Here is a 15,495-nt window from a genome sequence, read left to right as displayed (position 1 = left end):
AATGCAGATTTTTAACACTGTGGTTAGGAAATATTAATGCAGATCTTTAACACTACGGGTCAGGAAATATTATCACTGTGGGTCAGGAATTATTAATGCAGGTTGTTAACACTGGGTCATGAAATATTAATGCAGGTTATTAACACTTTGGGTCAGGAAATATTAATGCGGGCTGTTAGTGAAGTGAGACAGGAAATATTAATGCAGGTTGTTAACACTGTGGACAGGAATTATTAATGCAGATCTTTAACACTACGGGTCAGGAAATATTAACACTGTGGGTCAGGAATTATTAATACAGGTTGCTAATACTGTGGGTCAGGAATTATTAATGCAGGTTGTTAACACTTTGGGGTAGGAAATATCAATGTAGGTTGTTAACACTGTGGGTCAGGAATTATTAATGCAGGTTGTTAACACTGTGTGTCAGGAAATATTAACTCAGGTCATTAACACTGTGGGTCAGGAAATATGAATGCAGGTCATTAACACTGTGGGTTAGGAATTATTAATACAGGTTGTTAACACTGTGGCTCAGGAATTATTAATGCAGGCTATTAACACTGTGGGTCAGGAAATATTAACTCAGGTCATTAACACTGTGGGTCAGGAATTATTAATGTGGATCATTAACACTTTGGGTCAGGAATTATTAATGCAAGTTGTTAACACTATAGATCAGGAAATATTAACGTATGTTATTAACACTTCTTGTGTGACAAACAATAAACAAATACCCTGGCCTTTGATCACAAGAATTTTATTAGAATGGAGTGCTTTCATCTTTGAGTAGCAAACACTTCATCAGAATGACATACAATCACTAACTCCTTATAAATGATTTCATAAAGTCACATGAACGAATAACCAATAAAATTTTTATTAATAACTAGTAACTATATGTGCTACTTATATACAGTTTATATATATATATACTTTTTAAGTTAACAATATATTAATAACCACCGCTATCTGGCAGACTTTATACTAAACACATATGTTACAACCGCAGATGCTTCCCCCAAATAACACCCTTACTCTGACCCCACAAATCAGGCTGCACAGCACTAACCATTCTTTTTCAATCCTTCCTCCAAAAATATATGAATCCCTCCCAACCCATGTAAAGGAACTACAGCGCTGTTATTCACCTTCAGAGCTGAACCTAAGAAATTCGTCTACAACAAATCATAAAGTACTCAGTGTACAATGGCTCACATCACATAGAGGCCTCTCAACCTCTAGCCTTAGAGTCTCTCATCCACTAACACCTCTTAGCTTCACCTCCCCACCCATCCATGCCCTGAGTATCATTACCCCACAGCATTTCCTCAATGTAAACCTGAAATAAAATCATGTAAAATTGTAAAATATGTATTTTCTCATAATTGTTACTATGTCTAAGAATTGCTACTGTACAGTTTTTTAATTGCTACTTTTTGTTTAGGTTTTTGATATGCACAACGTATTGCTTCCATGTTACACTTTTTTTCTTCTTTGTGAATTATTTCACCTGCAAATGGTCAGTTTTGATAAATTTACTACCTTGGTAAACAAATGCACAATAAAATAAAATATGAGTCATCAGGTAAAGCAGTGGATTAAAAAAAAATTAAAGGATGGTTGGCCAAGGTAAAAGTTAAATTCCCTAATTTTGAGTTTGGTCTATATCAGCAAATTTGAAAAGCTGACAAGGAATCTAGTTATTGGGTCAGTGCTCTGCCCACAATAAACTCTTAAGTCAGATGAGGAATTTGAAAGTTGAATATGGCTATTCTCAGGTATGTGGGATACCTTCTTCACATTCAAATAAAGAACTGAAACAGTGTAGAAGTGATGCCCACTGAGGGGTGAGAAGTAAAGCATCTACCAAACAACCCATAAAGGGGGATCATTAGTATAATATTAAGATCAATGGTGCAGACTTCTGACTGGAGTCTCACTTTTGAGTAAGAGAGCTGCAAGTGCCTCATAGGATGGAAAGTTTTATCAGATACAGGATCCTATTTTAGATAGGAAGATGAATGGGCAAAGGGAGGATATGCAAAACTGCCCCGGTAAATATACCATGCTGTCTTTGTTATTAAATGACTCATACACTAAAAAGGGTCTGTATTCATAAATCTGGTAATCAGAAAACAAACTTTCAAAAATATAACAAAATCAAACATCTGAAACTTGACCAATGTAAATAAAGAAACAAATAATACATAAGTATGTAAATGGAGAAATCATTTTGCAGAGGGAAATTCTTTACACCCCAAAAACTTAGTTATTTTTAATTATGAGATAAAGCATCTGTTTTCTGAGGTTGTGCAGTCACTGTTTGGTAACAGCCTTTTTTTGCCTAGTGTGGCAGCCATCATTGAGGCAATAGTAGTTGGTCAAGTAGGAATAGTCTAATTGTTGCTTATCTAGGTAGCTCATCACTATTGGATGAAATTATAGCTGTTTTTCATTGGTTCTCTTTTGTTCTTGTTTGATATACTGTGCTCAGCTTCGCTTCCATGCTGTCTTTCCAAAATGACTGCAGAGACCAGAGCCTGTCTGCATCTACTGATACAAGTGTTTCTGACTGCACCAAAAGTCAGGAAAGTTTTCTTTTTCCATTTTATTACTGTACTTAAGATTGTTTTGCTGTTCTGTTGATTTTAAGCCACTTATTTATCTGATGTTTACCCAATTCTCTCTGTTAATCATTCCTTAGTTGTAGTCTTTTCTCGTCCACTGTGGCGAATATCTTGGAGGGAGCACTAGTCAGTCTAGTCCAGCAATATTGGCTTGAATTTTTAGCTATTTTTCATTGGTTCTATTTTCTTATCGCTTAATATATACTGTGCTCAACTGCACTAAGTTCACTGCTACCATAGGTGTAACTGCATATTGTTTTGATTTTTTCAAGCAATGCAGCAACTTTATTAATCACTCATTACACAAAACAATGAAAACTATTATGTAACCTCATATAACAACATATTAAAAACAGCCAACTAAAACAACTTAACTTCAAAGCAACACTTCATATAACATTGATTTAAGTTTATCACTGCACCTGGCAAAATTTACCAGGAGTAGATGAATACTGAGTAGTGGGTGCAACTCTAGTTTTCCCCAATAGTCAGTATTATTTTTACACTTACCTCATTCAGGAGATGCCATGTAGGAGTATGTTTTGAGTCAAAACAAACTGTGCTGAGCTGTGTGTACCCACCACTACAGATATCTGTGTCACTTCAGTGATACTGTCTCCCAGATGTTCTTATTACAAACGCACCTCCACAATTCCCAGAAACAGTCATTGTATAATCACATCTATAATCCCTTGTACTCCTGACTGGAACATTTTCATACATCAGTGCTGGGTGTCACAGAATGGAAGCAAACTCAGCATTCCTTCTACTGCCAGTCTTTTAGCACTTGGTACCATAATGCAGTATAAGAACTGTCTTGTGCTCACAGTGCAGAAGCCATATGTGAGAGTACAAATACTTAACCAATCCGAAGGTGCCCCTCCTCACAGTAAACTACTTGCAGTGAGCGCTACACCAACACACCCAATCCATGCAAATGCAACATCATAATACTAGCAATACAAAACTGTTATATGCTGATTCTGTCAAAATATCTCTGCCCAAGCCTCATAGACATAGCAATGGAGTAAATTCCATATTGCAACTACTCTGCATATCTCCACATCAACTCCATCATCAACATCCAAATCACTTCCAAGTCTGATAGTCATAATTCAGCTACAGCAAGCATCCTAACTATTGGTGACACAGTTGTTAGGCACACAGATTTAACAGTCACCAAGTTGGAAAAGGACAGGGGGATACAGTTAGTTATCTCCTACGAGGCAAGATAGTGGATGTAACTATGGCACTCCACAAACCTCTGCTTCAGCAGGTTTGACTATGACATGCGTGTAGTCCATGTGGGAGCAAATAACCTGTCACCAAAAAAAAAGACACTCAACACCATGCAGAAGGATATGTTGGAGCATAGCAAGCTAGCTATGGGTAAGGCACTTGGTTTGAGTGAATTCCTCCCTTCACTTACAATGCTGCCTAAACTCAAAGAAAAGATAATTGGGTTCAACAATTGGTTAAGTTGCTGGTGTCATTCCTGGAGGATCCAGTATGTATCAACTTGGGGCAAAATGATTAATAGCCCAGCCCACTTTGCAAAGGATGGTTTACATCTTTTGCTCAAGGGCTTCTACATACTGGATAAAACTCTTGCTGCCACCATTGTGCCTTTTTAAAGCAATGTGCATCTCAAACTCCATGATAATAAGGTGGCTCTACTCAACATCTGGAGTCTTAGCCATAAACTGCCTATGAGGCACTTCTGCATTTGGAAAGTATTTACTAACATAAAGAAACTTACAACAGAAAGAAGAAACTCCTCACACTGCCTTGTAAGTCTAGAAAACCACAGTATCAGAATATTATTATAAACTTCACTAGAAAATTGAAAGCAACTATAAAGACAAGTAAATCATTGCACAAATCTTTTAGGATTAGAAACAGATTAGTAACAAAAGTATTACAAGTCCTTCTTCAGTTTAGTCAGGAAAACTAAGAGATAAGTCTCATTTCTGTTTCAATCTTCTTCATAAAATTTATTGGAAACACACTGGCTAGCAACTTTGCAGAAAATCTCTCCCCTGCAACTAGCATCATCTCTCACTCCTTTCCTGAGTCACTCCTCCTCCTTCTGTTATCACCAAGTAACACATTCAAAAAGTATGCTTAAAGACTGAGAAGACTTTGCCCATGGGTCTAGATATCATACCAGGTTGCCTAATAAACAGTGTTAAACATGCACTCATTCATCCCCTCTTAAAACTATTTTGCCTAAGCCTTGCTGCATGTTATGTCCTCAAATCCTGCCACACTGCTGTAGCATCTCCCCTCCGTAAGTGTTGACACACCCCAGCCCTGGGAATGACAAACCCATCAGCCTTATGAAAAGTAGCTGTAAAGCCAATTAATGTATCATCACAAGGCTCATAAATCGAGACATGAAAAACCTGATTGAGCTGGACCCACTGCAATTCAACTTTGTAAAAGGCAGGTCCTGCCTAGTGAATCTTGTCAGCTTCTCAAAGACGGTCACACAGTCAACAGTGGTTACATGGTCCATGCTTCATACCTTGGTCTGGCCAAGGTGTTTGATACAGTAACACATAATGGAATTGTTTATAAGCAGAAGGTCTTAAACATAACTCTGTGCATTGTAAGATTGGCTTAAGGACAGAATGCGCATTGTCTGCTTGGTGACATCTCCTAAGATAGAGAAAAGGAGACCAATAGTGTCCCCCAGGAAACTGTGCTAGGTCCCTTTTGTTTAGCATCTGTTTTTCAGACTTCCAAACTGATAACAGTGATCTCTTGTTAACAAAGTTTGCTGATAACTGCAAGTTGGCTGTGGTTGTTAAATCCCCTGTGCACATGTATACCCCCCCCCCCCCACAAAATGAACTAATGTCAATTTCTAGTACATAGAAAAAAACCTCAAACTAAACACCTGAAATGCAGCATCATATCATTTGGGAAGCAGAAATACTCCAAATCCTACCGGATGGACACCACCACTTTACCACATGAACCAGTGATCATGGATCTGGACACATGAGGTGGTAACCCCCCCTCCCCCTTTGGCCATTGTGCAGTGACAGTAGTTAGGAAATCATTCTACATTTTGCAACCAATTACTAAGATCATCTCTTTGAAAACTAAAGAAGCCATTGTCCCACTGTATTCTGCCCTAGTCAGAGCTGTTATTGAATATAATGTACCCTTCAGCACATAGGTGGTTAGGCATATTAAAAACTTGAAAAACTACAGAGGTTCCTAACAAAAAGGAAATCTGGTCTCAAAAATTTAGCTTCTAGATGTAAATGAAGTTCTTATCAGTGTTGCACAAGTTCTTGAGGTGAGACTTGTATCATCCAACACCTACCCTTGCTCTGGAATAAACTTCCCAGCTACTTCAAACAATGTAATTCTAATGTCATCCTTCAAGTATAGATTGGACAGATGGAGAGGTACCCTTAAGTCTATACCAGGACTGACATTTATCACCCTCCTTGCAAAAGGTGGCAGAACCTGAGGGTGGTTATTGGCAAGTTGTTTATTGCCTCTGGTCTGACATGCCTTGTGTGTCATATCATTGATCCAACAGCTCAGTATTTGACTTTCTACTTTCTCTCATTTGAAAGCCAATCTTTGGATCAATGATTTTCTGTACAGCAACCTTCAAAATGACTATTGATCCACCAGTGAAGGAAAGGGAAGCCTGTATCCTTTTATAAAAATGTCTTCTGGATGATCAGTCTGAATGTCTACAAGACTTATTAGTGAGTGGTTGCAGGAACACTGGATAAACTGTATATTGAAAGAGTGAAGAATTCATCAGAAACAAATTTTAAGTATAGAGAACACTACCAGTAAAGAAATATGCTAATTGTTGTTTCCATGTTTCAAAACATGAGAAATAATCCTTAAGTACTAGATAAAAAGAGAGTAAACCAAGTAATACAGACTGAGAGATAGCCATTCCAACAGGATATTTAAGTTCTGTGTCACACAGGATCTGGTGCCACAGCTGGCCATTAGTAGACTCCCAGCTGAAGTGGTATTCAGTTAAAGCATTATGGAAATCCCATATCTGGAACTAATGACAGGGCATGTTCAAGTGCAGAAGCATCAGGTTCAAAGGATAAAAGGGTCCAGTGTCTCATCAGTGCCTTGAAATCTATATTCAATCCAAATGTAGACAGTTGCAACTAACACAGTTAGTCAGAGATCTTATGTTAGCTCTAGTAATTAGGAATGTTGGTTAAGCAGCCTTTTATCACTGAAATGTTTGAAATGCATGAGGTCCATTCTTGAGTTCAAAGATCCAACATCTCCTAGAACATTATACAGAACTATGACTAGTATGTCCTCATTTGTGTTTTGAGTAGTTATGCCCATATGAAGTGATATTCAAAAGAAGGAAGGCCAGCCATCATTTGACAGCCATGCTAATTACCAATGTTGCAATCCAATGTGGGTCTATTCACAGTACCCACTTTCACTATGTACTTTTTTCTTCTCTGCAAGAGCCATAAAAAGATCTGGTAATATTGCCACATACTGTGTAGCTCACATGTCACATGGCTAAGTTCTTCTAATAATTTGACTTACATGGATTAGACTAGAACAGCATGTGCAAACAACTTAGACATCCAAAATACATATGGATCATTACAGCAGTTCTTTTACTTCTTCCCCACCGAAATTACAAAAAATATAACAGTAAATTAAAGTGAAATTACAAAAAATATAACAGTAAATTAAAGTGAAATTACAAAAAATATAACAGTAAATTAAAGTGAAATTACAAAAAATATAACAGTAAATTAAAGTGAAATTACAAAAAATATAACAGTAAATTAAAGTGAAATTACAAGAAATATAACAGTAAATTAAAGTGAAATTACAAAAAATATAACAGTAAATTAAAGTGAAATTACAAGAAATATAACAGTAAATTAAAGTGAAATTACAAAAAAATATAACAGTAAATTAAAGTGAAATTACAAAAAATATAACAGTAAATTAAAGTGAAATTACAAAAAAATATAACAGTAAATTACACCTCCTCTTTCTTGTATGTTTCCATTTGAAAGGGAAATTTGTGCCTTCACTTAGATTCTCCCCCAAGTAGTTACAGGTTTTGAGGTGTAATAGTACTCCTTTTACAAATGGTGTCATGCAATATACAATCTGTGGAGAGTTGCTAAATGGGATATGCTTACATCAGAAAGCACCATGTACTTACTTATATGCCATATGGCATTGGTGTGTTGTGTTGTGCTGATGTATGTCAATTATCTAAGCCTATATAAGCATGTTTGTTATATATGGTTCAATAAACTAGTTCCTGATACCATTACAAACAGAATATTTGTGGCAAACATTCATGTCCTATAACAGAATTCATGATAATCTAGTGAAAGTCTGAGATATGTATTTGAGGAACATGCATGAAAAAAGTATCATTTGTTCAATATTAGAATATTAAGTATTAGAAATATTATTTGTCATTATGGATTATGCTACTTAATTTGATAGCTGTTTAAGGTAACAGTAGGTAGTTACCTGTATACAAAAATATTAAAGACAGAAATGCATATTCAGCAAAAACTCCTAAATGGAGGTAATTCAATTTGGGGGCCATAAGGAAGAGTTAGTCATTGGAATTAGAAACTTCTTGTCAACACAGGTAGAATTATTGTATCTACTTGGATAAAAAAAATATATATATAAACTTACCTACTGCCTGTGGCGAGACAAGGTGGCAAAAAAGTGCAGAAAAGACCACCATGATGATTGGATAGGTCACCCATGCGAGGTACTGCAGTAGTACATTGTCACCAAGTTCCCTGTACATCCATTTGTATGCTGAAAAAGTAAAGAAGAGAGATATTTAGGTACTATGATATAATTACAAGAGCTGTGATCACCCTCCATTCTGAAAATCATCAAGAAACTAGCCTTAGTATAACTGCCATAACCTCATCTGTATCCAGCCTCAGCTTTTTGATTTTATAAATTAACACTATCGATTGAAGGAGGTTATAGATCCTTTTATTCCTAGATAAGTGGTATGACGCTGAACAGGATCTCTGAGGCCACATGTGCAATAACTGGAAAGCAATAAAGATATTACTCAAAAATCAGTTGACTGAAATGCCACTGGAGAGGATATCTAGTCAACCAGAAGTCTACAGCACAAAACTACCGTGTAATGCTATCTTCTATTGTTATTTGGTGCAGTGTTAGGAATTGCATGGATAACCTCATCATTTGTTGGGTGTGTAAAAGGGGTCTATACTACACCGTTGAACTCACAGGAGTTTGAACGCTGTAATATCGAGCTCAAAAGTCCAAAATATGAAAATAGCGAAGCCATGGCACACCAATTTTTTTCCCAGGGAAAAAAAATCAGTGGGCCATTTTTAAGGCTTTGCTATTCCTCCACTGTGATGTGATCTCGGAGTTGGTATATTTAAGTAGGGGGATTGTGGGGGGCGTGGGGGACAAAGCTCCTCATTTAAGTTTAAGTTTCAAGTGTAAATGTTTTTTTTGGGGGGTTTTTTTGTAACGGAACAGCAATTATTTTTTCCCTGTGACAAAAATCGCTGTTCTGTTTTTTCGTAATTATTGCCTTTCGAACTTCACAGTTCGATATTACAACGTTCGAACTCCTGTGAGTTCGACGTTGTAATATAGACCCGTGTAAAAGTGCAAAGAAGGAATGAAAAGCAGATGCCAAAGGCAGTTATCTGTTAAGGTCTGGTTCATACAGAGAGGTTACAGTGATTATATTTAGCAACCACCACACTTCTCTCAGCTAAATGTTTCAAAATGGTGTTTTGCACTTATTTGATTTATTTTTAACTTAGCAGCTAGACTCATTTATACTCAACCCTGCTGAGTAATGAAAGTGGCCAAAGGCACATGTGATTATAACATGGAATTATAATTAAGCAAAGAAGACTAGCCATTAAGGTTTCATTGCCACTTTCACTCAAAGGGTCTTTCCCATTCCCCAAAGGATCATAAGAACTGCAAAGGGTGCACAAAAACTGAGTTTTCCATAATAATCACTACTGAGGAAAATAGTTTCATCAGCATCCTCCAAAGTGTTTCACTACTAATCTTGTTATTAATGAATCATTCTAGTAGGAAGACTCATCACTGAAACATGAATAACTAATGCTATGGCTAAGACTGGACATACATGTTAGCTGACCACTGGAAGGACTGCAATAGTCTGTTTTAGCCTTCTCTTGGATCAAGATAAAGTGTCCCAAGGGAAGATGTCATCATTATGTGCATACATTCAAAAATGGCAAAAATGCATGATTCAGACTCCATACAATTAATTTTTTATGGAGATGTAGTTCATAGTAGTAGAGACTGAGATAAAGAAAAACCCTTAAACGTACCTCTTAGGTGTCACTGATTGCATAGAGCTTCCTTGATTTTGCCTCATATTTTTGCCATGTCCGTCAGAAAATGTTTGATTGTGTGATAAATTACTGTGGGTTATAGTCAGTCAATAACACCAGATACTACAGTTTTGTACTTCCTATTTTTCAGAAAATACATGGAAATGTAATGTCTGTCATCCTATTCATCTTAAAGAGAAATACAGTAATATTTCAAAATTGTCTATGATTTTCAGCCTTTGTCCTCCCCCTACTATTTTCAGCATTGTCCAGAATTGCTGAGCAAAAAAAAATTAAAAGGTAACCTCTTAACTAATATTACTTGTAATTTCACCCAAGTAATGTCCCAGAAGTTCCACAGTTAAAGGAGCACTCTTTAGTGATGCCCCTGTGATGTAGAATGGTAACTACCATATTGACAACACACCCCTTACAGTTGACCTAGTAGTCAGGCACTTAGGGACAAACATATTTAGTAATCTAGCATCTGACAATCACATGTCTACAGTACTAAGGAAATCTTTCTATGTTGCACAACCTATAAACAAAGGTATGGCATTTAAGTCTAAGGAAGTCATCATTCCAGTGTATGTGGCATTCATCAGTCCTATCACTGAGTACAATGCAACACTTGGTATGTACCTAACCAGGGATATCCAACAATTGGAACATCCACAGAGGTTCCGCACTAAAAGAATACAGGACATAAGTAAAATGTCCTATGCAGATTGCCTCAAGGCCCTATACCTGTATTCTGTCTCCTACAGGCTCTTGAAGGGAGATCTATGCCTGGCATATATGCCATTGTCATACCCCACTCTGATGTACCTCTTGCATAGCCACAAAACAAACAGCACCAGAATTACCCATTCTAAAGACTTAAACCTTGCCTGTGATATAAATAGGACCTGCTGGAGAGACAGGTATGTATCCCAGAGACTAGCCCATCTAAGGAACAGGCTCCCCATCCATGTGAAGCAGAGTTCTTCCCTGACCCAATTCAAGTGCAACTTGGGCAATTGGATAGGGAATTGGAAATTCATCCCTGATTTGGCACCTATGTCTCTAATGGACACAGGCAGCCTGTAAATGGTTTATCTCCCAGGCCCCTGCTTACACTTATCGAGGGTATCAGAACTTATCAGAGATTTGGGATGCATGACTAGGCTTAAAAAGGCCCTTGTGGTCATTAGCCTAGTAAACACCTATAAACCTATGAACCTATTAACATGCCTGTCTCACTTGAACATTATCTATCTGAAATTTCTAGAACTTATCAATGGGAGTACACATAGCCAAGCATGAAATACACTACTTAAGATGATTCTGTGGGGAGTACTTGAATAATGTGTTTCATGTTGGTATAAAATAAATGGTTGATGTATTAGCAGTTAATTTCACTGCTACTGAAGAGCTATGATAAGACAAATCTACATTTTCAAAGACATGCTCTTTTCTCAAGTTGCAAGTCAAGAAAACAGTAAATGACGAAATTCATCTCCTGACTAAAAATATTTATCTTCAGTGAAATAGGGCTTACATGGAGATAGGCAACATTTGTTAAGATAAGGCTTGTCATATGCTAACTGTTTTATACTTCAGCTAAGACATCCAACAGGTAAAGTGGGTCATCTTTATAAGACCAAGCATAGTGGACTGCATGAATCTTTACTCTTGTATTTTACCATTAACTTTATGTAACCATGTTTCATTGTATTGCTTGTGGAGCTTTTCTCCCCGGGCCTCCACTGAAAATGGGCACTTCTTGGCCCAGTGGACTTCCCCAGTAATCAAACTGAAATAAATAAATAAATAAATAAATAAATAAAATAAAATGTTAATGAGCCTGATCTCAAGATGGCTGGACACTGAAAAGCAGGGAGATTAAAGCTCTCCCAGTGTGAAAAAGAAAAGATGTGTAAAAAAGCTAGTAAACCATAATAATGTGGGTAAAATTCAGTTAGTGGCTAGTAGCTATGCTATCTGGATGTCAGCAAAGAAGAAAGTAAGACAAACTCAACTAGAAAAGGAGTCTATAAACAACAAACTGCACTCTCTGGAAGCACTCCTCATTTTGGAAGATGCTGATGTCTGTGCAGTCACTGAGATATGGTTCAAAGGCATGGAAAGTACCCCGGGCATGCAGGGTTACAATGCCCACCATACGTTCAGACCACAAACTGAGTGTGAAACAACCAAAGGAGGAAGTGTATTCATCTTCATTAAGGATAAGTACACCTCGAAACTGGTCAAACAGCATGACTTTCTTGACATACTCCATGTCCAATTAACAATAGGCAAAGCCCCCTACCACATCATAGCTAACTATAGATCCCTCACCATGAAATAGGAAAAGCCTACTGCATACCTGGACTGACTGGAGTCATCTGCCTTACAGCCCAACACCTTCCTCATTGGTGATTTTAATTATCCTACCACTGACTGAGAAACATACATGACTACAAACCTGCTGGCTCAGAGGTTCTTGGACATTGTCAGCGCCATGCTCTGGAACAGCTAGTCAGCACACCCACAAGAGGCTCAAATGTCCTGGACATAGTAGTCACTAACATGGGAGATCATTGCCCTCCCCCCGTGTGATGCCCTCCCTGGTAAGACTGGACCATAAATCAGTTTTGTTCAATGTAATTATAAGACCAAATACCCCATCAAGCTCAAAAATGTTTAAGAATTTTTCAAAGGCAAATTACGTCCTACTAAGTGATGGTATAAGAAGTTCAAAGCCCCCTCAAATGCAGATAACACAGACTCCTATGCAGAGGTGTACAATGCCCTGTATAAACACTTAAGCAGTTGTATAGAATTGGCTGTACCTGACAGGGTTAAAACAAGGTCTTGCCAAAAAAACAAGCCACCCAACCCAGTTCAGATTCATTAAAAGGTAGATCATGCCTGTTAAACATGGTTAACTTCTTTGAGAAAGTTACCAAGGCCCTAGATGAGGGGAAAGACAGTGCATACTGCCTACTTTGACCTAGCCAAGGCATTTGATACAATTTCCCACTCAGGTGTTATAGAGAAACTCTCCCAGTTGGGAATTAACCCCTACATTACCAGATGGATAGTCAACTGGCTGACCAACAGGACACACACTGTCAAAGTCGGTGATGTCACCTCTAGCAGACCAGCCACCAGTGGTGTATCAAAGAGTTTTGTGCTGGGCCCCTTAATGTTTAGAATTTATTTCACAGAAGTCCAGGCAAACTTGGACGGCCTCTGCCTGTCTAAGTTTGCTGAAGGTTGCAAACTGGGAGCAATCATTCATCCCAACTAGTGACCTTAATATACTGTAGAAAGGATAAATACAGACAAATAAATGGTGTCAAAGCCACCGATTAAAGCTAAATGCAAAAAAAAAAAAAAGCAATATTATTCCCTTTAGAAAAGCTGACATCCCTGCTAATTGCATTATAGACAGCACCCCCTCATTGTAAACCCAGTGGGATATGTGATTTAGGTATTTAAGCTGTCTGAACTTTGACCACCATGTATCCACAGTAATAAGGAAAACCTTCTATGTGGTACCTCTTATAAGTAAAGGCATTGCATCTAGATCTAAGGATGTTATAGTTCCATTATACTTGGACCTCATCAGACCAACAGTTGAGTACAATGCTGTCTTTTGCATGTATCTCACCAGACACCTGCAACAACTGGAGACACCGCAGAGGTTTCTCAACAAGAAATTACAGAGTACACAAAACAAGTCTTATGCAGAAAGACTGAAAGCCTTGTCACTGCATTCTGTCTTCTACAGGTTGCTAAGGGGCGACCTGTGTCTGGCTTACAGGGCAGTCTCTGACCCAGCCCTGATGGAAATGCTACACATTCATAAATTAAACTGCAGGAGGATCACTAACTCCAGGGATCTTAACCTACCCTCTGACATGTACAGGTTATGCTAGAGAGATAGCTGCACCTCCAATAGACTGCCACTTCTGCTTGAACAAGCTTCCAATTCACATGAAACAGACCCCCTCCCTGACCTGCTTCAAATAGAACAAAGATCAATAGATGGGTGACTGCAAATTCACTCCTAGTGCGGTGCCTATGTCCCTGATGGACAAAGGAAGTCAGTGTTAACTACCATAGGCCATTACCTCTGTGAACTTCACTCACCTAACCACTGACAATTGTGGCAACTCAGGATAAATATGGCTAGGCTTTTAAGGAATCTAGGGCTGTTAGCCTAGTGATCTCCTATGCACCTATGAAGAAGAAGAAAAATATATGTGTTTCAGTTAAGACACTAAACAAATGTATAAAGTCAAATGGCAGAAGACTGGAAAGAATAAAGGAAACTTTAAGTAGCTACTCAGATGAGCAGATAAAACTGCAGAAATTAGAGGGTGAAATGAAGGAAGGACTGGTTATATCTGAGGCTTCCTAAGAAGAATTGTTAAAAAAAATTTAAATGAGAGTACTCAGAAATAAATAGAAGAGAGAGTGCTCAGAAAAAAAGATGATATTTTCTGCTATATCAAAGAAACCTGAAGGAACAGACTGCACTGATTTTATGAAAGTATAAATAATTAACTGGACTGTGTTCTTTAGCACTTGTAAATAGAAACTACACACAAAATCAAACCATGGGAAAGAAGCCAAGACCTATATTAATAAAGATGCAGTCATATCAGCAAAAGGAGCTGGTCCTTACAAAATTGTGGCAAAAGGAAAAGTATTAAAAATCTGGGACACTGGATTATTTGAGAAAAACAATTCTTCACTGTACACCAGGGAGAAGACAAGTGAATTTATCATGAAAGGACACAAAAAATTGGGTACTCTGTAATAAAAACAAACAATTCCTAACCAACAATAGCAAAGTGACCATTGTAAGAACTCATCTATTCTCAAGAACACATCCACACTCAACACTTCTTTATGCCTCACCCATACTCACAAACCTCAGAAAATCTGACCTAGATAAACTAGAAACATGTTATACCAAAACAGCTAAATTTGCATCTGAGTCCTCATACAGAACACGTCACATTATCTTGGCTAGAATTCCCACATCTTCTTCAGTACAACCAGCTGACAATGGCACACAAATTACTTAACCAGACAAGCAAAACATCTATCCTACAAAACCTATTATAACCTTATACTAACCCTAAAAGATTATGCTCCATTAAAAAATCCTTACTAAAAGTTACCAAATCTAAAACTTCCCCAGGTGACGCTCTCTAATCTAGTTATGTAGCCAAAATCTGGAACTCCCAACCTCTAGAACTAAGAACTTTAACTAATATTACCCACTTTAAAAAATGATCAAAGACCAACTGACAAACAAATGGCTTTGCCCATGTTATTTTCCAGATAAAACATACTTTTCCCTATTTACTTCTACTATCTATGACTATAACATTACCTTTCTATTAGTTTAACCCAATATAATAATCTATTAACCATTTCTAAAATTACTGTCTTCCTGATTTCCTTCACTCTACTATCCTACTAGC

At 37.5% G+C, this 15,495-nt stretch overlaps 1 protein-coding gene across 1 annotated transcript in view; it reads right to left on the bottom strand.

Annotated features, from left to right (window-relative positions):
• Window positions 1-15,495, bottom strand: part of CLCN1 (chloride voltage-gated channel 1) — a 2,440,475-nt gene that overhangs the window by 1,428,972 nt on the left and 996,008 nt on the right. Inside the window, exon 4 of the mRNA XM_044079868.1 lies at window positions 8,328-8,456. Coding sequence (XP_043935803.1) covers window positions 8,328-8,456 — 129 coding nt within the window. The remainder of the gene's footprint in view (window positions 1-8,327; window positions 8,457-15,495) is intronic.

This window comes from Protopterus annectens, chromosome 8.part0 (assembly GCF_019279795.1).
Source record: "Protopterus annectens isolate FY-2018-M chromosome 8.part0, PAN1.0, whole genome shotgun sequence".
Taxonomy (NCBI): domain Eukaryota; kingdom Metazoa; phylum Chordata; order Ceratodontiformes; family Protopteridae; genus Protopterus; species Protopterus annectens.
This window is presented reverse-complemented; position numbering and strand designations above follow the sequence as displayed.